Source organism: Grus americana, chromosome 28, assembly GCF_028858705.1.
Source record: "Grus americana isolate bGruAme1 chromosome 28, bGruAme1.mat, whole genome shotgun sequence".
In the NCBI taxonomy this organism is placed as follows: domain Eukaryota; kingdom Metazoa; phylum Chordata; class Aves; order Gruiformes; family Gruidae; genus Grus; species Grus americana.
The window spans coordinates 5,212,427-5,234,751 of NC_072879.1; the positions used below are offsets into that span (position 1 = coordinate 5,212,427).

At 72.3% G+C, this 22,325-nt stretch overlaps 6 protein-coding genes across 17 annotated transcripts in view; 3 read left to right on the top strand and 3 right to left on the bottom strand.

The window, feature by feature from the left end:
* Positions 1-19: 19 nt before the first annotated feature.
* Positions 20-2,801, top strand: SHD (Src homology 2 domain containing transforming protein D). The gene is made up of 6 exons (XM_054805629.1): positions 20-331; positions 908-1,001; positions 1,115-1,327; positions 1,579-1,717; positions 2,186-2,305; positions 2,540-2,801. Exons 1-6 carry the CDS (start codon positions 107-109, stop codon positions 2,724-2,726), a joined length of 978 nt encoding a protein of 325 aa, XP_054661604.1. The 5' UTR covers positions 20-106; the 3' UTR covers positions 2,727-2,801.
* Positions 2,802-3,429: 628 nt separating this feature from the next.
* LOC129197274 (translation initiation factor IF-2-like) lies at positions 3,430-5,792 on the bottom strand. 5 transcript variants are annotated; one of them, XM_054805545.1, is made up of 5 exons: positions 5,279-5,792; positions 4,383-4,495; positions 4,155-4,178; positions 3,959-4,051; positions 3,430-3,679 (listed from the first exon to the last, which is right to left on the bottom strand). In XM_054805545.1, exons 1-5 carry the CDS (start codon positions 5,710-5,712, stop codon positions 3,537-3,539), a joined length of 807 nt encoding a protein of 268 aa, XP_054661520.1. In that variant the 5' UTR covers positions 5,713-5,792; the 3' UTR covers positions 3,430-3,536. The 5 variants fall into 5 exon arrangements, with proteins under 5 accessions (XP_054661520.1, XP_054661521.1, XP_054661524.1 ...); XM_054805546.1 differs by having other exon boundaries at positions 4,155-4,175; positions 5,279-5,788; XM_054805549.1 differs by having other exon boundaries at positions 4,383-4,736; positions 5,279-5,760.
* A 336-nt stretch (positions 5,793-6,128) lies between these two features.
* FSD1 (fibronectin type III and SPRY domain containing 1) lies at positions 6,129-10,671 on the top strand. Of its 2 annotated transcripts, XM_054805396.1 has the most exons (13): positions 6,129-6,197; positions 6,672-6,767; positions 6,864-6,995; positions 7,073-7,174; positions 7,642-7,664; positions 7,880-8,001; positions 8,506-8,715; positions 8,902-9,000; positions 9,134-9,293; positions 9,389-9,468; positions 9,672-9,923; positions 10,080-10,168; positions 10,294-10,671. In XM_054805396.1, the coding sequence occupies exons 1-13, from the start codon at positions 6,186-6,188 to the stop codon at positions 10,402-10,404; spliced, it is 1,488 nt and encodes a 495-aa protein (XP_054661371.1). In that variant the 5' UTR covers positions 6,129-6,185; the 3' UTR covers positions 10,405-10,671. The 2 variants fall into 2 exon arrangements, with proteins under 2 accessions (XP_054661371.1, XP_054661372.1); XM_054805397.1 differs by lacking the exon at positions 7,642-7,664 and having other exon boundaries at positions 8,576-8,715; positions 10,294-10,472.
* A 153-nt stretch (positions 10,672-10,824) lies between these two features.
* Positions 10,825-15,037, bottom strand: STAP2 (signal transducing adaptor family member 2; the record flags this gene model as incomplete). Its single annotated transcript, XM_054805969.1, has 10 exons — positions 10,825-11,316; positions 11,395-11,419; positions 11,556-11,602; positions 11,852-11,972; positions 12,357-12,426; positions 12,741-12,881; positions 13,044-13,186; positions 13,270-13,326; positions 13,865-13,960; positions 14,603-15,037. Coding segments are annotated over 10 exons (1,371 nt in total), but the record flags the coding sequence as incomplete, so codon positions are not given.
* A 191-nt stretch (positions 15,038-15,228) lies between these two features.
* On the top strand, positions 15,229-19,366 carry MPND (MPN domain containing). Its single transcript, XM_054805514.1, is given in 14 exon segments — positions 15,229-15,331; positions 16,349-16,575; positions 16,669-16,935; positions 16,937-16,975; positions 16,977-17,148; positions 17,238-17,322; positions 17,438-17,534; positions 17,665-17,737; positions 17,818-17,894; positions 17,981-18,149; positions 18,257-18,327; positions 18,439-18,528; positions 18,760-18,852; positions 18,974-19,366. Coding segments are annotated over 14 exon segments (1,554 nt in total). The 5' UTR covers positions 15,229-15,324; the 3' UTR covers positions 19,061-19,366.
* A 219-nt stretch (positions 19,367-19,585) lies between these two features.
* SH3GL1 (SH3 domain containing GRB2 like 1, endophilin A2) overlaps positions 19,586-22,325 on the bottom strand; it is a 29,830-nt gene continuing 27,090 nt past the window's right edge. For all 7 annotated transcript variants that reach the window (XM_054805155.1, XM_054805152.1, XM_054805153.1 and 4 more), the window contains one exon: positions 19,586-21,584. In XM_054805155.1, the coding sequence (XP_054661130.1) occupies positions 21,388-21,584 (197 nt within the window). In that variant the 3' untranslated portion in view covers positions 19,586-21,387. The remainder of the gene's footprint in view (positions 21,585-22,325) is intronic.

A 22,325-nucleotide genomic window follows, 5' to 3' on the forward strand; every position in this document is an offset into this window, starting at 1 on the left:
GGGGCTCCGGTCCGCGCCGCGCGCGGCGGCGACACAAAGCGGCTCCCGGCGGTGGCGGCGGGGGGGTCCCGGCGCGCCCGCGGTCCCGGTGCCGGGCGGCCCCGCCATGGCCAAGTGGCTCCGGGAGTACCTGGGCCGGGGGGCCCGGCGTTCCCCCCCCCGCCCGCCCCAGCCCGACTACAGCGGCGGCGAGCGCCGCCCCACCGGCACCGGGGCTCCCCCCACCGCTCCCCCCGGCTCTGCCCTCCGCGGCCCCGCTGCCTCCCCTCGGCACCGGCTGGTGCGGGTGGGGGGCGCGGGGCCGGGGGGAGGCCCTCGCCGGCTGGAGCAGGTAGGAGCGGGGGACAGCGGGGAGCACCGGGGGGGGCGGTGAAGGGAGCGGGGGGTGCTGTGGGGAGCCGGCGAGAGGAACTGGGGGGGCACCGGGAGCACCGGGGAGCGGGAACCAGCGCGGGGGGGGGACCGGAGAGGTGTGAGTGGGGCAGCCGGGAGAGAGCGGGGAGACCGGGGAGCAAGGACCGGGGGGCACAGAGGGGATGAGGGGGGGATGGGGACGGCGGGTGGGGACCGAGAGGGGCTGGGGAGCAGGACCGAGGGGACCGCAGGGGGCTGGGGAAGGGGAACCGGGGAGAGCTAAGGGGTCGGGGGGGGCGGTGGGGTACCCGGGGACGGGGAACCGGGAGAGGGAACTGGGGGGCGGGCTGGGGGCGGCGGGGTCACTGGGAGGGGGGAAGGGGAGAGGGGTCGGGGGACAAAGGGACCGGGTGGGAGAGAGCAGGGAAAGGGTTGGGGACACCCACGGCAGGGACCCGGGGGAGCCTGCAGGGTGCCGGGGGGGTGACCCAAGGGCTGGGGACCTGGGAGGGGGCAGCGGGGGTCCCGTCCCACCCAGGGCACCCACCTGCAGGGCCCTGGCGAGAGCGAGTACTCGGAGCCCTTCGACGGGGAGCAGGACCCCGCGCCCGAGGGTGGCTGCGAGGAGGAGCCCAGCGAGGCCACAGGTGGGTGACACCCTGGACACCCCCCCCAGCACCCATCCCCGGGGGTCCCACGGCCGGGGTGCCTCCCACCCATCCCGGCCCCGCCGCGGCTCCCAGCACCTGCTTGTCCCCAGGGTGCCCGCGGCAGGGCGAGGGCCGGCGGGTGAGGCCGCGGCGGGGACCCCAGCTCTACGACACCCCCTACGAGGAGTGGGAGACGGCAGGGGAGGGCCCGGGGGTGCCCCCCGCCCGGGAGAGCCGCCTGCCCCGCGACGACGAGCGCCCGGCCGACGAGTACGACCAGCCCTGGGAGTGGAAGAAGGATCACATCTCGCGGGCGTTCGCAGGTGACAGCATCACGGGATGCTGGGTGCCACCCCGGGGTGCCCCAGCCCCGCGTCCCCCAGCACCCATGGGTCCCATCCTGGGGGGGGCAACGGGGCACCGCAGCAGGGCAGAGCCATGGTGGGGACATCGAGGACGTTCCTTTGTGCTCTGGCACTGGGAGCTGGTGGCCCGCTCACCGGGTGCTCCCCAGCAGCAGGCAGGGGTGCTGGGCCCCCGCGGTGGGGTGACACCCCCTCCTTTGCCCCCCCAGTGCAGTTTGAGAGCCCCGAGCGCTCCCCCAGCCTGTCCCGGCAGCTGCCCCGGCCCCCCCGGCCCCCCGCGGGCACCCGGCCGAGCTGCCCCCCCAGCCCCAGGCACGTGGACACCTCGCTGCCCCTGGAGAAGCAGACGTGAGTCTGGGGGGGTCTCCCCTCCACGGGGTGGCCCCGACATCCCGGTCACACATCACGGCATGGAGGCAGCCCTCTGGGGTGGGGGGGTCCCCCACAGATGGGTCCCCATGGTGTGGAGGGTTCCCTATGACATGGGGGGGTCTCCACGGTGTTGGGTGCTCCCTGGGATGGGTGGGTCCCCATGGTGTGGAGGGTGCCGCATGGCATGGGGGGGTCCCCATGGTTTCGGGGGTCCCCATGGCAGAGAGCTCCATCATGGCACGGGTGGTCCCTTTGGCGCGGATGGGTGCCCCATGCCGTAGTCGGTCTTCATGACGTCGAAGGTGCCCCGTGGCACCCTGCGGGCTGTGGAGGTCCTCATGCCGCAGAGGGTGCCCCACGGTGCAGACGGGTCCTGGGCTCCCAGCACCGTACGGCGGGGTGCCGGGGTGCCGCGTGCCGGGGTGACGCGTGCCGCCCGCTCAGGTGGTACCACGGCCCCATCGGGCGGGCGGGCGCCGAGACGCTGCTGGCGCTGTGCCGCGAGGGCAGCTTCCTGGTGCGGGACTGCGAGACCAGCCCCGACGACTACTCGCTCTCGCTCAGGTGAGCGCGGGGCTGGCGGGGGGGGCACGGGGACAGCCCAGGCGTGGGGGGGTGACGGGGGGTGCCTGGACAGAGGGGCTGGGCTGCGCGCCTGCTGCTTGCGCCCACCCGCTGGCGTGCGTTTGCACGTTCCCCTGTGATCCACGTCGATGCGCACGCGCACGCGTGTGTGCGTGCGTGCAAAGGTGGCCAGGCCGTGCGCCGCGTGCCTCAGTTTCCCCTCCCCGCCCGCAGGAGCAGCCATGGCTTCGTGCACGTGAAGCTCACGCGGACACGGGAGCAGCATTTCGTGCTTGGCCGCGCCGGGGCCGCCTTCCCCTCGGTGCCCGAGGCCGTGCGGCACTACACGGCACGAGCGCTGCCCGTCCGCGGCGCCCGCCACCTCTCCTTGCTCTACCCCGTGGCCGCGCAGCCCCTGTGAGCCCAGCGCCGCCGGGGACCCCCCCAGCTGTGCCCCCCGCCAGTCCTGCAGCAAAGCACCCCCATTAAAAGCCGATGTGCAGCCTCCCCCCGCCCCGGCTGTGAGCTCTGCGGCAGGTAGGCATGGCGACGCTCTGGTCCCTCTTGGGCTGAACTCTATGGTGCCTCGGGGGGGAAGGCATGGTGGCCCTGCCACCGGTCCCATCCTGGTCTCACCGCTGGGCTCTTGCCCTCGCACCCCCTCCCACCACCCCTCCCGGAGCCCAGGGGTCTGGGCAAGGGGGGTGTCCGGATGCGGCCCCCCCACCACCACCGTGGCCTTGGGGACGAAGCACGGGGGGTGGCACTGCTCGGGGTCACCCGCCGTCAACCGCACACAAGCTTGCCCATGCGGCGGCGGGGAGGATGATGGTGCTGGCCCCCCCCCGGGGGTCTGTTCGGGGAGGGGGGGGGAGCGGGTGCTTCCTGTGCGGCCGGCAGCCCTGGCGTGCCAGGTGCTGGTGTGAAACGAGGCCGCGGGACCGCAGAGCGGCTTCCCCGAAACTAGGAGGCGCGGGGAGCCTGCTGCCTCCCGACCACGCGCCGCCCCCCGGCACACCGGCCCACGCTCGGTGGGCCAGGCTGGGTGCGCCGGGGGGGGCACCGGATGCCGTGGGGGGGTTGCTGCGGGCGCCGCACAGAAGACAGCGAGCGGGGTGGCAGGATCCTGCAAAACAGCTTTTTGGGGGGCTTTCTGCAGAAAGGCAGAGCAGGGGAGGGGTGCCCCCCCCCCCCAGCCGTGCACCGGCGGCACACGGGGGTACGGCTCCTCTCAGGGCCGGGGGGTGGGGGGGGGGCGCGGTGCCCACGGCGGCCCCTCCTGGTATGTGCTGTTCTCCATCAGCACGGGGGGTGGCACCAGCTTCCTGGGGGCCCGCGCCGAGGGGTGCAGCACGTTCAGGTAGATGTCCGTGTCTGGGGGGGGCAGCGGGTGTCGGAGGGGCGCAGGGCCAGGCGTGGCCAGCCCTGTCCCCCGAGACACGGCACGGTGCCTGGCACGGCCGGGGGGACCCGTTGGGTGCCCCCAGCCCCGGGTGAGCCCCGATGAGCAGACAGGGTGTAGGGGAGGGGGGGGGTATGGGGGTGCTCAGGCAGAGGGGTACGTGGGGCAGGTGGGCACGGGGGTATTTGGGCGTGGGGTGGGACGGGCACGGGGGGACGGGGTATTGGGGGGGTATTTGGGGACGCGGTTACCTGAGTTCCTGCGGCAGCACCGGCGGCCGAGGAGGGCCAGCCCCAGGAGCAGGGCCGTGCCCCCCAGGGCCCCCACCAGCCCCCACACCAGCCCTGCAAGGACACCCGGCTGGGGTCACCCCCTCTGCACCGCCGGCACCCGGGCACGTGGGCGCTGGGACGGGGGGGACAGCGGGGACAGCAGGGACACACTTACCCGGATGTCCTCCATCAGGTGCTGCTGGTGAGGGGAAAGTGGTCAGGGATGTCCCTGTCCCCGTCCCCGTCCCCATCCCCATCCCTCCCCACTGTGGCCACCCCAAACCCCCCAGGCACCTCCCCCCGTGGACCCCACCAACCCCCATGGTGATGCCACCTCCCAGGGACCCCATAAAGCCCCCGGGGATTCCCGGGGCGAAGCGGCAGAGCGAGGACCCCCCGGTACCTGTGCCGACGCCGAGCAGGGTGCCGTTGCCGGTGACCGTGCTGTGGTGGGGGATCTCGAGGGTGACCCGGCAGAGGTAGCGCCCGGCGTCGTCCCCCCGCGCCTGCTGGAGGCTGAGGGTGGCACGGGGGGGGTGCCAGGCCAGGCGGAGGCGGGGGGCGCAGAGGAACGAGGGGACGGGGGCGGCGGGGCGCAGGCGGGTGGCACACAGCACCCCGCGCCCCACGTCCTTCACCCACTCGAGGCGCAGCAGGTCCCAGGGCTCGGCCACCAGCACCCGGCACTGCAGGGCCACGCCGCCGCCCGCCGCCACCCACGCCTCGCCCGGCTCCTGGCTCACCCGCAGGGCACCCACTGCCGGGAGCAGCGTGGGGGGCTCGGGGGGGCTGTCACCGGGCTGTCCCCAGGGCCACCCGTGCGGCTGAGGGTGCTGGGGTGCCCCAGGGACCGAGAGCCGGGTTTGCAGCCCGCGTGTCCCCCCCCTCGCTGCGCCTTGGCCCACACACCGCTCTGCACGTCCCTCCGGCCCCATCCTGTCCCCGCAGATGCTATCTGGCCCCATCCTGTCCCCTCCCCGGGTCCTCCCCAGCCATCCCCACTGCCTCCATCCTGTCCCCCCACCACAGCCATGTCACCCACCTCTGTCCACCCACCCGTCCCCACCCTGGCCCCACGTCTGTCCCTCCCTCTGTGTCCCCGACCCCTCTCCGATCCCCCCTCGGGACAGACGTCCCCAGCAGCCCCCCCCCGCCCCGGCCATCACGCAGGGGCCAGCCTGAGCCCCGTGCCCCCCTCCCAGAGCCCCCCCCAAATTGCCCGTCCCCAACCCCACAGGCCGTAGGGTCCCCCGCCCCGTCCCCTCTGTCCCCTCTAGCCAGCCCTGTCCCCCCACTCACCGCCAAGGAGGGGGATGAGGACCCCGAGCTCCCACATCCCCGTGCCAGCGCAGCCCCCTGCTCTGAGGGGCTGCGTCCCCGAGGGGGGGTCCTGTCCCCGAGGGGTCCCTGTCCCCAGGCTGTCCTCGCCCCCAAAGCACCACCGTGCCCCTCGTCACCCAGGCTGGCTCCTCGTGACGCCACGGCTTCCTGCTACTGCGCTGCGCAGCCCCGGGGAGGGGGACGGGGACGGGGGTGGGATGGGGATGGGGGGCACCGTCATGAGCAAGGGCAAGGGGTGCTATCGCCTCGGGCCCCCAGCGCAGGTGAGGGGGGGCTGGGGGACTCCGGCCTGGCCCCACGTATGGGGACGTGCCACCCGGGGACCCCCGCCGATCCCCCCCTGAGGGGGACGCGTCCTGACCCCCAGCGGGCTGGGGGGGGGGGCCCAGCATGGCCTCACAGGGAGAGCTGGGGGGGGGCCGTGCTGGAAGCCCCCCCAGCGTGGCAGTGCCCCCCTGCTCTGCCCCGGCACCCCTGCGGCTGCTGCGGCCCGTCCAGGGGGGCCCAGAGGTGCCCCTGCCTTGGGGGGGGGGTGTCCCCAGACCCGGGGGCTCATGGCCCCCTTGTCCGGGGACTGTCAGCAGCTCTCCCTCTCCGGGGTGCCCCATGTTCCTTGGGGGGGGGGGTGTCTCGGTCTCCCCGTCGCTCAGCCCCAGCGGGTCTCACCGCCCCCCCCGCCCCGACACCCTCCTCCCTCACGGACTACATCTCCCGGCATGCCTCGGGGCGGCGCCAGGGCCGCAGGACTACATTTCCCGTGGTGCCCCGCGGCCGGGCCGGGCGGGGCGGGGCGGGGCGGGGTGGGGGGCGCCGCTCCCCCTTTGTTGGTGGCGGCGGGGCCGAGCGGCGGCGGGGCCGGCCCGGTATGGGCGACCAGGTGGGGCCGGGCCGGGCCGGGCCGGGCGGGGAGGGGAGGGGGGCAGGGAGAGGGGGAGGAGGGGGGGATGGAGGGGGAGAGGGGAGGATGGAGGAAGAGGGGATGGAGGGAGGAGGGAGAGGGATGGAGGAGGAGGGGATGGAGGAGGAGATGGAGGGATGGAGCAAGAGGGGATGGAGGGGATGAGGGTCTGGAGGAAGGAGGGGTGGAGGTGTGGAGGAAGGAGGGGTGCAGGGGGTAAGGATGGCGAAAGAGGGGGGCCAGGAGGGAGGGATGGAGGGGGGGTGCAGGGCTGTCGCCCCTCGCTGCCCTCGCACACACGGACACACGCGCGCACACGCGCACGCTTGCCAAGTCATCCCGCTCCCGCCATGCCGCAGACCCGGGCGCTGGCTGCCCGTGGCGGTGCCTGGCACGCCTGGGGGGGCCCGGGGGCACTGGGGGTGCTGACCGCGGGCGGGGGGGGCCGGGCAGGAGGCTCTGCGGAAGATCATCACCACCCTGGCCGTGAAGAATGAGGAGATCCAGAACTTCATCTACTCCCTCAAGCAGATGATGCAGAATGTGGAGGTACCGGGGGGACCCTGCCCTCCCCCTGGGGACCCCCGCCACACCGGGGTCCCGCGGTGGGGCGGCACCCGCTGACGCCCCGGGTGTTGTGACCAGGCCAACTCGTCGCGGGCGCAGGAGGACCTGGAGGGCGAGTTCCAGTCGCTGTACGCGCTGCTGGACGAGCTGAAGGACGAGATGCTGATGAAGATCAAGCAGGACCGCGCCAGCCGCACCTACGAGCTGCAGGTGAGCGCCCGCCCGGCGCGTCCCTCCGCACGCCGGCACCCTCGCCCACCGCTGCCCCTCTCCCCTCCCCACGCCAGGCCCAGCTGGCGGCGTGCGCCAAGGCGCTGGAGAGCTCGGAGGAGCTGCTGGAGGCGGCCAACCAGGCCCTGGGGACGGCCAACCACCACGACTTCCCCCAGGTGCGTCCCCACCGCCGCGGGGAGATGTCCCCGGCCGGCTGCCCCCCACGCTGGGGGTGTCCCCGCCCCGTGCTCGCCGGTCGACGCTGCGCTCACCCTGGGTGGGCACCCTTCTTTCTTTCTGCGCTGGGGCGACGCTGGGCTGGCTGTGCCCGCTGCGGGGCTGGGTGGGAGCACGGAGACACCCCCCACCCCACCCCGGGGTGATCCCAGACCTGCCCTGAGCTGCCCGGTGACCCGGGGCGGGCACCGGCGGGCGTATGGGGTGCTGTGCCATGGGGGTGCTGTGCCGTGGGGCGGGGATGCGGGGGTGCTGTTCTGCTGGGTACCGCAGCGGGGACGTGGGCGCGCTCCGCCACGCTGGCACCGGGGCGGTGGTCCGGGCACGCTGCACCGCGCTGGCTCCTGGCACTGCTCCTCTCACCTGCTTTTTTATTTTTCCTCCTCTTTTCCTCTGCGCTCGCAAGGCTGCCAAACAGATCAAGGATAGGTACGGCACCCCCGTGCCCCCCAGTCCCACTAACCCCCACCCTCCTCCCAGGCAGGGCCCTGCGGCGGGCGGCTCTGCGGGTGCCAGGGTGGCTCTGCCCACCCTTCCCACGGCCACGTGGGGCGGGGGGGGGCGGTGAGCGGTCAGGGCTGGGTGGGCGTCTGGGTCCCGGCCCCGCTGACCCACGTCCCCGTGTGTTGTCCCCCCCCACGTAGCGTGACGATGGCACCCGCCTTCCGCCTCTCGCTCAAGGCCAAGGTGAGCGACAACATGAGCCACTTGATGGTGGATTTTGCCCAGGAACGCCGCCTGCTCCAGGCCCTCGCCTTCCTGCCAGGTATCGCCCACGGGCAGCGGGTGACGGGGACGCGGGGACGCGGGAGGACAGGGCACGGCGGGTGGGTTCTCCCAGCGCGAGGGAAGGGCAGTGCCGGGGGCGTGGAGAGCCGTGCCAGCCCGGCAAGGGGACGGCGCGAGGGTGGGGTTCAGGGGTTAAGGGGTCTGCTGGGTGCCAGGGGGTGGGTGAGGAGCTGGGGGGGGTGCCAGGCCTGGGGCACCCTGCGGTACCCCATCCAGAGGGGTGAGAAGGTGCTGGGGATGGAGGGAGGAGGGGGGGGTCGGATGCTGTGGCTAGAGGTAAGGCGGGCGCCGCGCCCGGGGCCTCTGGGGTGCCGGATGGGGGGGGGGGGGTCCCTAGGGTGCTGTGCCTGCGGGTCCTGCGGGTGCCGAGCCCATGGGTCCTCTGGGTGCCCCGGGGGTCCCTGGGGGTGTTGGGGACACCCTGGCTGGCAGCAGGGCTGCAGCGGGGGGGGGACACTGGCACGGCTGCTCCTGCGGGCAGTGCCCAGCACCCCCGAGATTGACCTGGCGGAGTCGCTGGTGGCCGATAACTGTGTGACGCTGGCCTGGAGGATGCCCGACGAGGACAGCAAGATCGACCACTACGTGCTGGAGTACCGCAGGACCAACTTCGAGGGGCCCCCCCGTGCCAAGGAGGACCAGCCCTGGATGGTGGTCGAGGGCATCAAGGGCACCGAGTACACGCTCTCCGGTGAGGGCACAGGGGGGCAGCGCCGGCCCCAAATGCGCCAGGCTGGGAGCAGGTGCTGCGGGTGGCAGGGGTCTGGGGCTGTCCCAGGGGGCTGGTGGCAGTGCCAGGCTTTGTTGGGGACATGGGGGTCGCGGTGCCCCCCCCTGCCCCCCCGTGCCCTCCGTTGTGACCCTGCTGTGCCCGCAGGGCTGAAGTTTGACATGAAGTACATGAATTTTCGGGTACGGGCATGTAACAAGGCTGTGGCGGGCGAGTTCTCCGAGCCGGTCACTTTGGAAACAAGAGGTGGGTACCGGGGGGTGCAGGGCACCCACTCCCCCCCACCGTGCCACCCCACGCTGCCCCTTCCCAAGCGTGCCAGGGTTCTGTGACCCCTTGGATGGGGCGGGGGGGACGCGCTGACGGTGGCTGTCCCCAGCGTTCATGTTTCGGCTGGACGCCAGCACGTGCCACCAGAACCTGCGCGTGGAGGAGCTCAGCGTGGAGTGGGACGCCACGGGGGGCAAGGTGCAGGACGTCAAGGCGCGCGAGAAGGACGGCAAGGGCAGGACAGCCTCACCCGCCAACTCGCCTGCCAGGTAATGTCACCCCCCATTTTGTCACCCCGCCATTGCCCCCCCCCACCCCGGGCGATGCCAACCCAGCCCTCCTCTCCGGCGTGTGTCCGTCCTAGGGTGGTGCAGTCGCCCAAAAGGATGCCCTCGGGGCGCGGGGGCAGAGATCGCTTCACCGCCGAGTCCTACACGGTTCTGGGTGAGTGCCGGGGGCACCCGGTGGGTGCTGGTGGGGGCCCCGCAGACACCCGGGGCACAGGAGGGGACGGGGACGCGGAGGGGAGAGGGTGACCCTGAGGGCGCAGGGGGTGGCACGGGGCACCCAGGGGGACCCGGCAGGACCGGGGACAGGACGGGGCACCCCGTGGGTGCCGCGGGCAGAGCCGTGCCCCGTGCCCGCAGGTGACACGTTGATCGACGGTGACGACCACTACTGGGAGGTGCGGTACGACCGGGACAGCAAAGCTTTCGGCGTGGGGGTGGCGTATCGCAGCCTGGGCAAATTCGATCAGCTGGGCAAGACCTCGGCGTCCTGGTGCCTCCACCTCAACAACTGGCTGCAGGTCAGCTTCAGCGCCAAGCACGCCAACAAGGCCAAGGTGCTGGACGTGCCCGTGCCCGACTGCATCGGCGTCTACTGCAACTTCCACGAAGGTGGGTGCGGGATGGGGGTGGGGTGGGCGCGGGGACCGCCACCACCGCGGGCACCGGCACGGGCACCAACGTGTCCGGCGTGGGCAGCGCCACCGCCCCGGATGCTGGGCTGGGTGGGGGTCTGCAAGCCCTGTGCCCCCACCCCTGTGCCCGCAGGGTTCCTGTCCTTCTACAACGCCAGGACCAAGCAGCTGCTCCACACCTTCAAGGCCAAGTTCACGCAGCCGGTGCTGCCCGCCTTCACGGTAAGGGGCGGGAGGGGCTGGGCAGCTCCTCTGGGGCTGCCGGCGGTGGGGTTCAGTGCCGCCCCCCCCCCCCCCAGCCCCGTGCCAGCCCCCTCCCCATCCCAGCCCCGCTCCTGTGCCCGCAGGTCTGGTGCGGCAGCTTCCACGTCTCCTCGGGCTTGCAGGTGCCCAGCGCGGTGAAATGCCTCCAGAAACGCAACAGCACGGCCAGCAGCTCCAACGCCAGCCTGCCCTAGAGCCGTGACCCCCCCCCCGCCCCACGGGCACCCCCCCAAAGGCGAGAGCACTGAATGTACCCCCACCCCCCCCCCCCCCCCCCCCCCCCATGCGTTGTGCTGGCGGGGCTGTGCCAGCCCCCAGAGCTGGGGTGCGCCGGCACCCCCCGGCCCTGCCAGCTGACCCCCCTCCCCCCGACTCCGTGCCACCCCCCCATCGCTGGCACCGGGCTGGGCACGTTGCCCCTCACCATCGAGAGCTGCTTCTGGCCTGAAGAATAAACTGGGATGTAGGTGTGACGCGGCCGTGGCTGGGGCACGGGGTGGCACCAGCCCGAGGTGGAGAAGGGGGATTTTGGGGGGGGTGGGGGTGGGGGTGTCCCAGTGCCACCCCCACAGCACAAGGAGCTGAGACGGGGCTGAGCGGGACGGTGCCTTTATTCGGGATGGTGCCTGGGGCGATGCCCCCCCCAAATATGCGGGTTGGGGTTCTGCAGCTGGCCCCCCCTCCCCAGGCTGTGCCACTGCACCCCCCTCCCCAGTGCCCCCCCAGCCCTAGGGGGGTGCTGGGATCGGGGGGGGGGGGGGGGGCCTGGGGGCGGCTTTGTCCCGGGGAGGGGGGGCACTGCTGCCCCAGCTGGTTCCTGGCACAAAGTGGGGGGGCAGCTGGGTGTCCCCCCCCCCGCGCTGGCACCCGTCAGTCCTCGATGAGAGCTCGGCGCAGCTGCAGCTTCTTGGCGAGCTCCTCCGCCATGCCCGCGGCGCGGGGGGGAGGTGACCGCCTGCAGGGGACCCGGGGGTCCGGCCCCCCCCCCGCCAGTGACCCCAGAGGGACCACCCTGCCCCCCCCCCCCCACTCACCGCGGTCGTGGGGTGGCAGCAGGGCTCGGCGGGCGGCGGGACGGGGCGCTGAGCTCTGGGGGTCTCGCTCACCTGCAGAGAAGGGCAGGGGTCGGCGGGGCGGGGGGGGGCCCTCCCTGCCTCAGTTTCCCCAAGCCCGGCCAGCCTCACCCTGCTCGGTCACGTAGGTCTGCTCCTCCGGGATGGCCCCAAATGGGGGGGCTCCCCCGGCCCCCCCGGGGGCTGCAGCACAGGGCGATGGGGGCTCGGGGATGGCTTCAGCACACCCATCCCACGGGGCTGGGCGGGGGGGGCGGCTGGGGGGGGCACACCCCCCCCCGGGTCTCCTCCCCGTTCGTGCCATCCGTCTCCACCAACTCTGGAGCAGAGCCGGGAGTGGGGGGGGCGGTCAGGGACTCTGCCTACCCCTGACACCCCCAAACCCCCCCAGACCCCCCCCGTGCCAGTCGGCAACACTCCGGCAGCTCTGCCCCCCCCCAACACCATCCCACCGCACCCCAAGTCACCCCAACGCTCACATGACTCCAGCACCCCCCCCCCAAAGACCCTCCGCCACCCCCAACCGCTCCCAACACCCCCAACACCATCCCGCGAGACCCCCCCAGACCCCGTAGCCCCCCCTGTAGCCCCCCGAGCCGCGGGCTGCAGTCGGGGTGCAGGGGCCGCAGGCTGCCCTTGCTGCTCTCCACGAAGGACCGCACCACCTGGGCCAGCGAGGAGCAGCGATGCTGGGGGGGGGACACAACACCGTGTCACTCGGGGACACCCCCCCTGCCATGGGTCCCCCCCTTTAGTCCCCCATTCCCTGCCCACAGCCCCACTGGCCTTGGGGGGGGGGGGGTCCCAGCCTTGTGGGTCTCACCCCCTTAGGGGTCCCAGTCTTGGGGGGGTCCAGATCCTTGGGGGTCCCTGTCCCTTGGGGGGGTCCCAGTTCCCAGGGCTCCTTGCCTTGGGCGGGGGGGGGGTTCCCAGCTCCTTGAGGGGACCCAGGCCTTGGGGTGCCCAGCCTTGGGGTTGTCAGACCCCATGGGTGCCAGTCCCTTGGGTGCCAGCCCAGGGGCTCGGGTGGGTGGCAGCAGGGGGTGTGCGGGGTCCCTGTCCCCATCGCTCACCGGCGTGTCCACATCGATGACGTAGCCCCGGTCCACGCGGTTCACCCTGTAGTGCTTCAGCAGGACCGCGCTGCCGGGGGGGGGCTGCGTCAGCGGGGGGGACCCGCACCCTGAGGGGACACCCCCTCACATGTGGACCCTCACCTGGTGGGGGGACACCCCTCACATGGGGACCCCCACCCTGGGGTCACCCCTTGCACAGGGACCCCCACCCTGATGGCACCCCTTGCATGGGGACCCTCGCCCTGGGGTCACCCCTTGCAGAGGGACCCCCACCCTGATGGCACCCCTTGCATGGAGACCCTCACCCTGGGGGGGGTGCACCCCTCACACGGGGACCCGCGCTGCGATGCCGCCCGTCCCTGTCCCCTGACCCCCGCTCACCCGTTCAGCTCCTGGCACGTGGTGACGGAGATGCCCCGGCCGTGCCCCCCGGGGCGCAGCACCATGTTCCCCCCACCCGCGCCCCGCTCCAGCAGCCGCTCGGCCTCCAGGCGCGTCACCTCGAAGAAGCAGGGGGGGACCCTGGGGACCACCCTGCCCGGTCACCCCCACCCTGGGGACCACCCTGCCCGGTCACCCCCAGCCACATCGCCCCCCCCCAACCCAAAGCCGTGCCACCCGAGCCATACTGGTCCCCAGTGCATCCCAGTGAGGATGGAGCTGGAGCCTCCCCCCAGCCCCGACCCACCCAACTCACAGGGGCGGTGGTGGCTCGGGGGGGCCGGGGGGGACCCAGGGGTGGCCCTGCGGTCCCGCTCCTGGCACAGGGCCTCCGAGAGCCGGAAGACGCGGCCGGGCAGCAGCGCCAGGTCCGTGGGCACCTTCAGCTGGGGGGGGGCACAGGGCGATGGGCGCGGAGGGGTCACCGCCACTGGGACCCCCCCGCCCCGGGCCAGCGCCTTGTGCCCACCTCTGCCATGGTCAGGATGAATCCCCACCACATCTCCTGCGCCTCCTGGCTCTCCGCCTGCCGGGGACACGGGGGGGACACGGGGGGGACATGGGGGTGGCCTGTGCCCTGCGCCCCCTGCATCCCCATCCCCTGTCCCTTGTGCCCCCCCCAGCCTCCGCACCCCCCAGACCTGCCCCTGCATCTCGTAACCCTGTGCCTCTGCTTCCGCACCCCCTGTACCCCCAAATCCTGTCCCCTGTGCCCCCCCGCACCCCCAAATCCTGCCCACTATGTCCCCCAGTGCCCCCCCAGTCCCCAAATCCTGTCCCCTCCGCCCTCCGTGTCCCCCAGCCCTGGCTGTTGTGCCCCCCCCGTGCCCCTGTCCCCTCTGCCCCTCCATGCCTGTGTGTCCCCTTCTGTGCCCCCCCCCGTGCCCCCCCCCGTGTCCCCAGACCCCACTGTCCCCCAGCACCCCACCAAGGACACTGGGTCCCCCCCCAGCCCCACTTCTGCCCTGCCTGGTGCCCTCTGTGTCCCTCCCCCGCCCCGTGTCCCCAGCCCCCCCGGGTACCCCCAGTGTCCCCCAGTGCCCCCAGCCCCCCGTGCCCCCCACCTTCAGTGTCACCTCCTGTCCCCTCAGCCTGAGGACGAGGCCCCCGCCCTCAGCCCGCACGGCCACCAGCTCGCCCAGGTCCAGCACCTCCAGGGGCTGGGGGCACCCGAGCGTGGGCCCCCCCCGCCCACCGCCACCATGGACACGAGTGCGCCGGGCCTCAGCCCCCTCTGGGGCCCCCCCCCGTCCCCCTGCCCCAGGCTGGGCCCCCACCCTCACCTCCGTGGGGGTCCCAGCCTGGTGGACCCCCCCCCCCCGCCCCAGTGTCACCCAAAGGTCCCAGCCCAGGCATCCCACCTTGGGGGTCCCAGCCTGGGGGTGCCCACCCTGGGGGGTTCTGGCCCAGGGGTGTCTCTGGGGTCCCATCTCGGGGAGGGGTCCCACCTCAGGGGTCTCAGCTGGGGGGGGTCCCAGGGGTCCCAGTCTGGAGGAACCCACCCGGTCCCACCCAGAGGTTTCTTATCCTGGAGGGGTCCCACCCTGGGGGAGCCCACCCTGAGGGGGTCCTGGGGGTGTCTCTGGGCCCCAGCCTGGACGGGGGGTCCCAATCCCGGGGTCACAGCCTGGAGGGGTCCTGGGGTCCCACCCTGGGGGACTCCCCCCCCCAGCGGCACCATCCCGGGGGTCCCACCCAGGGGGGTCCCAGCTTGGGGGAATCTCAAGGGTCCCGCCCAGGACAGCGCACCCGGGGGTCCCCGTCCCGGGGGTCCTGCCCGGAGCCCCCCCCCCCCCCCGTACCTCGCAGTCCCGGGGCCCCCCGTAGAAGGCGAGCGCGAGCCCCCGCAGCCCGGCCCAGACCCTCCGGGAGCCCTGCGGGGGGGGGGGGGCGGGACTCAGCTCCGGCACCGGGGGCTGCGGGGAGGCACCGGGGCACCGGCACCCCGGGCTCCGCGGGGACGCCCCGGGCGGCGGAGGGGACCGGGGTGGTGGGTCGGTCCCGGGGTGCCGGGGTCGGTCCCGGGGGGTGCCCGCCCACCTGGTCCCGTGGCCCCCGCTTCTCCACGAAGCCCTCGTAGCTGTGCCGGGGCCGGTCCCGGTTCCGGTCCCGGGGGGGCAGTGCCACCGGCCGGGCCATCTCCGCCCGCCGCAGGAGCCGCAGGTGCCGCCGGACCGGGCCGGCCCCTCCCGGGCTGCGGGCACCGGGCAGCCCCGCCCCGGGGCGAAGGGCAGCGGGGGGGTCCCCGGCCGGGGCGGCGGGGGGTGTGTGGGGGGGTGGGGGGCCGGTCCGGGCCCCGGGGCGGGGCTGTGTCCCCCCCCGCTGCGGCAGGTGCGGGGCTGTGTCCCGTCCCCCCCCCCCCGCCGGTGCCGGTGTCCGCCCCCCCCCCCCCGGTGCCGGTGTCGGTGCCGGTGTCGTTCCCCCCCCCCGGGCGGGGCGGGGCGCGCGGGGCCGCCCCATCACGTGGCGCCGCCGCCGCGCGCACCGGGGGAGGCGGGAGCGGCGGGAGCGGCGGGAGCGGAGCATGGCAGGTACCGGCGGGCGCGCGCCGCTCGCACCGGGCACGCACCGGGCACGCACGCACGGGCACGCGCACACGCACCCGAGGCCCGCACACGCACGCACCGGCCGGGAACACGCGCACACAGACACGCACCGTGCGCACACACACGCGCGCGCGCACACACGCACACACACACACCCCCCACGCAGAGCGTGCGCACACGCGCGCACCCGGGGCACTCACGCACGCACACACGCGCGCGCGCACACATGCACCTGCGTGCACACCCCCCCCCCGTGCACACACGTGTGTACCTGCGCATGCTCACACACACGCACACGCAAATGCACGGACACGCAGGACCCTCGGTGCACACCTGCACACGGCCGGGCACCCCGGGACGCCCGTGGGGCGAGACCGGAGCAGGGGCCGGGACCGTGTCCCGCCCCCCCCCCCGCACCCCTCCGGGTTCAGAGCAGGCGCTGGGACCTGCTGGGCCAGGGGAGCCTCGTCCCCGTGTGTGTCCCCGTGTCCCCCAGCCGTGTCACCGTGTCCCCGTGTCCCCCCATCCCCCAGCTCTGTGTCCCCGTGTCCTCGTGTCCCCCCGTCCCCCTGGCTCTGTGTCCCCGTGTCCCCATGTCCTCATGTCCCCCAGCCATGTCACCGTGTCCCTGTGTCCCCACGTCCCCCACGTCCCCCTGGCTCTGTGTCGTCCCCGTGTCCCCATGTCCTCTGTCGTCACGTCCCTGTGTCCTCACAGCCCCACATCTCCCCCCGTCAGTGTCCCCATCCTCCTGGCCCTGGGTCCCCTCTCCCCCGTCCCCCCGTCCCTGAGCCCCCCTGTCCCTGTGTCCATCCTCCCCGCGTCCTCGTGTCCCCTCTTCCCGTGTCCCCGCATGCTTGCGTCCCCGTGTCCCCGTGCATCCCTGTCCCGTCGTCCCCATCCACAGGCAGGCACAAGGGGGGGACCCAGGGATGCTCTTGGGGGGACACCCATGGGTGCTGCCCCTGGTGAGGACCCCACGCGGCGTGTCCCATCCCGCAGCGCTGGCGGCCGCCTCCCCCGGTGGGGACGAGTGCCTGGAGGAGGATGAGGACGAGCTGGAGCCGGGGCTGGACGAGGCGGAGGCTGAGCCGGACGCCGGGAGCGGGGCGAAGGCGTTGGGGGGTACCCGGGGGGCCGTGCTCACCCGCCGCAGCATCACCCTCCGCGTCCTGCTCCGCGACGGGCTCCTCGAGCCGGCCCGCGGCGTCCTCTCCATCTACTACCTGGTGAGCCGGGCCGGCGCGGGGACACGGGGCGGGGGACAGGGATGGGGGACGGGGAACCGGCGGGTGCCTCCCCGCTCACCCCGTGCTCCCCAGGGCAAGAAGTTCGTGGGGGACCTGGGGGCGGACGGGACCATCACCTGGCAGGAGACGGGGCAGGTCTTCAACTCGCCCAGCGCCTGGGCCACCCACTGCAAGCGCCTGGTGAACCCCGCCAAGAAGTCGGGGTGCGGTTGGGCGTCCGTCCGCTACAAGGGCCAGAAGCTGGACCAGTACAAAGCCGCTTGGCTGCGCAAGCACCAGCCCAACGCGCCCCCCGCTGAGGAGGTGGGTCGGGTGGCCCCCCCGCCGGGACCCTCGGGTGGCCCCCAGCATGGGTGGCAGGATGGGTGCCAGCCCGGTGCTGCCCGCAGAGCCTGGCCAGTGAGGGCGAGGAGGAGGAGATGCCCGAGGAGGAAGAGGAGGAGGCGACGAGGGAAGGTCGGGCGCCCATGCCGGAGCCCGCGGCTGCCAAAAAACCGGAGGAGAGGAGCAAGAAGCAGCAGTGCAAGAGCCTGGCGGAGCCAGCGGGGACGGGTAAGGTGGCAACGGGGGTCCCAGGGGACCCCGGATGGTGCAGCAGCGGTGACGGCGCAGCAGCGGTGACGGCGCGTTGTGCTTCGCAGATCACGGCCCCCCGGGGAAAAGGCTGGAGAGCAAACCCCGGGTGCCCGTCCGCTACTGCACCCTGGGCACCCGCGACTCGGCCAGGTAGGGTGCGACAGGGATGGGGGCCCGAGCCCCACGGGTGCCACCGCCGGCCCCATGGGTGCGGGTGGGGGGGGGTCCGGGGGTGGCTGTGGCAGCGGGGCTGCGGCTCTCCCAGGAACCCCCAGACCCTGGTGGAGGTGACGTCCTTCGCCGCCATCAACAAGTTCCAGCCCTTCAACGTGGCCATTTCCAGCAACGTCCTCCTGCTCCTGGTGCGTCCCCTCCCCGGGGGGGGGCGGACGGGCTGGGACATCTGCGATGGTGCTAGGGACACCCGCAGGGAGAGGGGTGTCCCCGGTGTCATTTTGGGCCCCAACTGTTGGTTTTAACCTTTTCCTTTAGGATTTCCACAGCCACCTGACGCGGAGCGAAGTGGTGGGCTACCTGGGCGGGCGGTGGGACACCAACACGCAGCGTAGGTAGCGGGGTGGCCGGGTGGCCCCCCCAAAGGCCACGGCGGAGTCACCCACCCCTGGGCCCCCCCCCCCCCCCCAGTGCTGACGGTGCTGCGAGCCTTCCCGTGCCGGACCCGCCTGGGCGATGCCGAGGCCGCCGGTGCCGTGGAGGAGGAGGTAAATGGGCCCCGGGGGTGGGCGAGCGGGGGGGGTCCCGGGGGGTGGTGGGGGGGACCCGGACCCACAGCGTCTGCCCGTCGCAGATCTGCCAGAGCCTGTTCCTGCGGGGGCTGTCGCTGGTGGGCTGGTACCACAGCCACCCCTTCGGCCCCGCGCTGCCCTCCCTGCACGACATCGACGCGCAGATGGATTATCAGCTCAAGCTGCAGGGCAGCGGCAACGGCTTCCAGCCCTGCCTGGCCCTCATCTGCGGTAAGAGCCCCGGCCCCGCCGGCCCGGGGGTGCTGGGGCTGCCGGCACCCCCCCCCCCACATACACACCCCGAGTCAGCCCCGTCTCTCCCCCCCCCGCTCCCCCAGGACCCTACTATCACGGCAACCCCGGCGTGGAGTCCAAAATTGCGCCGTTCTGGGTGATGCCGCCGCCGGAGGTGGGTGGCTGCCGGCCCTGCGGGAGGGGGTGGTGCGGGGGGGGGGGGGTTTATTTGGGATGGGGGGGTGGCCCCAGTGCCGTGGGGTGACCCCGCTCTCCCGTCCTCCAGCAACGGCCCAACGACTACGGCATCCCCATGGACGTGGAGGTGGCCTACATCCAGGACGGCTTCCTCACCAACGACGTCCTGCAGGAGATGGTGAGCGGGGGGCGGGGGGCCACGAACCCCCCCCCCTGCCCCAGCAAGGACAAGTCCCCGTCCCCATCCTGCCTTTAGCCCCGGTGACGGTGACAATCTCTTCTCCGTCCCCGCCGCGCTGCTGAGGTCGCGGTGCCGCAGGCGCGGTGCGGTGCTGGGGGGGGGGGGGCAGGTGCCCGACGCGGCGCAGCCCCGGTGCCTGCAGCCCCCCTCTCCCCCCCCCCGCCCCAGACGCTGCTGGTGGAGTTTTACAAGGGAGCCCCCGACCTGGTGAAGTTTCAGGAGCTGTGGAGTCAGGATCAGACCTACCTGGACAAACTGAAGGTGAGGAGGGGGCTTCCTCCGCTGGGCGGGCTGGGGGGGGGCGCCTCAGCCAGGGCCCAGCTCCAGCCACCCCCCCCCCAAACCCCCCGTTTTAATCACCTGGGCTGCGTCCCCGTCTCAGGGCTCCCTGGCCTCCCGCACCCCCAAAGACCAGAGCTTCGCCCACATCCTGGAGCAGATCTACAGCCTCCTCAAGCTCGGCAGCTGAGGGGCCGGGAGCCCCCCCACCCCGCTTCGACTCGGTCCGGGTGCCTTCCCAGCAGCCCGGCCTCGGCTCGGCGGCCCCCCCCGGGCCCAAGGGGCTCATCCAGCCCCGGCGCGGGGCAGCGCTGCGGGGACACCGCATCGCCCGCTGCTCCAGGGAGCTCGCCCGAAGGGTCCCGGGACCCCGCCGGATCCTGCCCTGTCCCACGGCCGTGCCGGCCCCGGGGGGGCAGCGGCGGAGGGGAGGGCGGTGGCGGCGGTCCCGGCTGTCGGGTTGTTTGTGGACGTGGTAGTTGATTAAAGAGCAGTTCCCGAGACGCGGCCAGCGTGCGGCTCCGCTGGCTTTGGGGACATCTTGCCCGCGCCGCGGCGAGGGACGGTGCCGGCGGCCTCGTGGGCTGGAGGAACCTTCCAGCTGCCTGGTGTGGGGTGAATCGGGGGGGACGCGTTCATCCGGGGGCGCTCCTCCGTCCCACCGCAGCCCCCCCGCCCGCAGCCCAGTCTTGCACTCACAGAGAGGACGCGGCCGTTAGAAAGAAGAAAACATTTAATACTTTCATTCAGAGATACAAGTCAAGATCTGTGGGTCATCTTTTTTTTTTTTTTTTTTTTTTCCCTAAAAACCAGGAGAAACCATTAGGGAAAAGAAAAAAAAAAAAAAAAAAAAGTCTAGCAAGTTGTCCCAGCCGACAAAACGCATTTCAATCCACCTGAGCGGGAGCCAGCGTTCCCGGGACGTGACCCAGGTCCCCACCGGGGAGGGGACAGAGGACACGGGTCCCTTGGGCTCCCCGCGCCGCCGGGAGCGAGGGGGAGCTGCCCCGTGCCCCCCCTTCCCCGCATCCGGGACTGGGGTCACCGCTCAGCCCGCTCGGAGCGCGGCGCGGCAGGAGATCGGACACGCATCGACATGCACGGTTAAAATCGTTAAAAAGGGGGTGCGTAACTGTAACAGGAGGCGGGAGCAGCGGGGACGGGGACGTGCTCCCCGGTGCGGAGCTGGGGCTCGGGGCCCCCCCGGCCAGGCGGGGACGGTGCCAGCCGAGAGGTGCCGGAGCCCGGGCAAGGCCCAGGGAGAGGGGGAAGAGACCACGTTTTTAGCAAGGAAAACCACGGAGTCGAGTGAGAGATGGGGTGAGCGCTGCCACGGCCGGGCCCCATTCTGACACCCCCCCCCCGTCATACAGACCACACGGGGAGGCTTGGGGCGCGGGAGCGGCGCTGGGGCGTACGACACCTTTTCCCACCAAAGCTGGTGGCTGGTGGGGGGCGCGTTGCTCCCCCCCCGCCACGGGGAGGGTCGCTGCGGGGCAGAGGCGGGGGGCGCAGGGAAGGCACGTGAGGATGAGGGGAGCCCCAGCCCCGCAGCGCACGGGGTGTCGACGGCTCCCCGGGAGAGGAAGCGCGGAGCCGTTGGGGGAGAGGAACCCCGACCCGCTCTGCCCCGCCGTGGGCAGACCCCGGGCTGTGGTCCAATTCCCCCCCCCCCCCGCCCCCAAATCACCCCCCAGCTCTGGGGGACGCGGTAGGGTTTGCACGAGGAAACCTGGCTTAAAATACTTAAAATCAAGGGCAGAAGGGAACAGCCACCCCCTTTGGAGCTGAGCTCTGTGGGGAGGGGTGCTGAGAGCATCCCTGCTCTGTCCCTCCAGAGTGGGCAGGGATGGCACAGACCCCCCGGCAGGGCTCAGCACCCCAGGCGGGGCTCAGCACCCGCGCCGCGGGGCTGGCTTAGTGTTTGATGGGTGGCGTAGTGTTGCTGTGCCACGGCATCCCCCCCCCTCCGAGCCCCCGGGAGCGGGGAGAGCCGGGGTCCTGCGGTGGTGCTGGGCGTAGGGAGGCTGGGCACCCGCAGGGAGAGGGGTAGTGTTCAACGGGGCGGGGGGCGAAGGGCTTCGCCCTCGGTGAGGCTGGGGGCTGCTTTGTCGTCCCCCCTGCCCCAAACCTCCCCGCGCTGATGCTCAGCGTGAAGGATGCATCCCGGCTCTCCCACCTGGCTCATCCGGATGCTTGACCCAAAGGGAAGACAAAAACTGGACAGGGAGAGGCCTGCGGCAACCGTACGGTCGGGGGGGGACCTGGCAGGGTGCGCAAAGTACCGAAGTTCAAGCACCAGAAGGACAAAAAAAAAAAAAAAAAAAATTAAAATAACCAAATTCACGGGGGGTGAGGGGGCCCGTCGACCCTTCTGGCTTGTTCCCTGGTGGCAAACTCGCCCCGAGGTGACGCAGAGACAGCCCGGCTCGCCGCCGGAGAGGGCCAGCATCAGGATGGAGATGGAATGGAGGATCGGCCCCGCGCGAGCGGAGGGGGGACGGGAGCGATGCCGTTTCACTGAGGTAGCGGAACCAGCACTTCCACGTAGTTGAGGGGGAAGAAGCCCGACTGGCCGTTGATCATGCCCTCGTACCAGTTTTCGTCAATCTGGTTGGTCAGGGTGATGATGTCGCCCTCCTTGAAGCCCAGCTCGCCATCGTTTTCGGGTTCGAAGTCGTAGAGAGCCTTGCAGCAGGGCTGGTCCAGGGGGGCTGTGGGGAGAGGCGGAGGGGAGGAGAGGTGAGCCGGACCCCCTCACACCCCCTTCCTCAAACCCCCGGCTCTGCCGGCGCCGGGATTCCTGCTGCTGCTCGCGCCGGCAGACGCCGGATCCGGCCGCCGCGCGGGATCCTCGGCTCCGCGCAACTTGCACAACCGCTTTCACAACCGGGCTCTGCCCTGCCCGGGAGAAGCTGGCCCTTCGCTTTGCCCCCGCCATGGTAAAGCATTAACTCAGTTTAAACTCCTCAAAAGCTTCTTCTAAAGCAGATTCCCACCTCCAGCACCCCGTGCTGCCTGCTCCTGCCTGGACTTCCCCTGCTCCTGCCTGGAATTCTTCCCCTGCTCCTGCCTGGAATTCTTCCCCTGCTCCTGCCTGGATTTCACCCGCTCTAAGCTAAAGTCCAACCTAAGTTAGATTAGAAAAGGCACATTATTCCTCCAGAGAGGAGAGCTGCCGCCGTGCAGTTCCTCAGTCAGCAAGGGGGTTAGACATCAGCGCGTGGTGGAGGACGACCCCGGGGGTCCCTTTAGAGACCCCGAGCCTGAGGGCGATGGGAGGGAGAGGACTGCGACTGCCTCCCGGGGCACAGCGCGTCAAATCAGCAGCTCGGTGTCGCATGTGAGGTCGTCCCCCCCCCGCAAAAAAACAGGGAGAAACCCAAAGTCTCTTTCCCGCATCGCAGCTCTGCGATTTAACCATCAGACCTTTTGACTGCAAAGGGGATGTTCTG

Bases quoted from the DNA above. Each gene is read 5' to 3' on its own strand.
- SHD (XM_054805629.1), top strand. From the start codon at position 107: ATGGCCAAGTGGCTCCGGGAGTACCTGGGCCGGGGGGCCCGGCGTTCC. The intron at 1,002-1,114 runs GTGGGTGACACC...GCTTGTCCCCAG, and splicing joins GGAGCCCAGCGAGGCCACAG to GGTGCCCGCGGCAGGGCGAG. The intron at 1,718-2,185 runs GTGAGTCTGGGG...CCGCCCGCTCAG, and splicing joins CTGCCCCTGGAGAAGCAGAC to GTGGTACCACGGCCCCATCG.
- LOC129197274 (XM_054805545.1), bottom strand. From the start codon at position 5,712: ATGCTGGGCCCCCCCCCCCAGCCCGCTGGGGGTCAGGACGCGTCCCCC. The intron at 4,179-4,382 runs GTACCGGGGGGT...TCCCCTCACCAG, and splicing joins CCTGCTCGGCGTCGGCACAG to CAGCACCTGATGGAGGACAT. The intron at 4,052-4,154 runs GTAAGTGTGTCC...GTGTCCTTGCAG, and splicing joins ACCTGATGGAGGACATCCGG to GGCTGGTGTGGGGGCTGGTG.
- FSD1 (XM_054805396.1), top strand. The intron at 9,001-9,133 runs GTGGGTACCGGG...GGCTGTCCCCAG, and splicing joins GGTCACTTTGGAAACAAGAG to CGTTCATGTTTCGGCTGGAC. The intron at 9,469-9,671 runs GTGAGTGCCGGG...CCGTGCCCGCAG, and splicing joins CGAGTCCTACACGGTTCTGG to GTGACACGTTGATCGACGGT.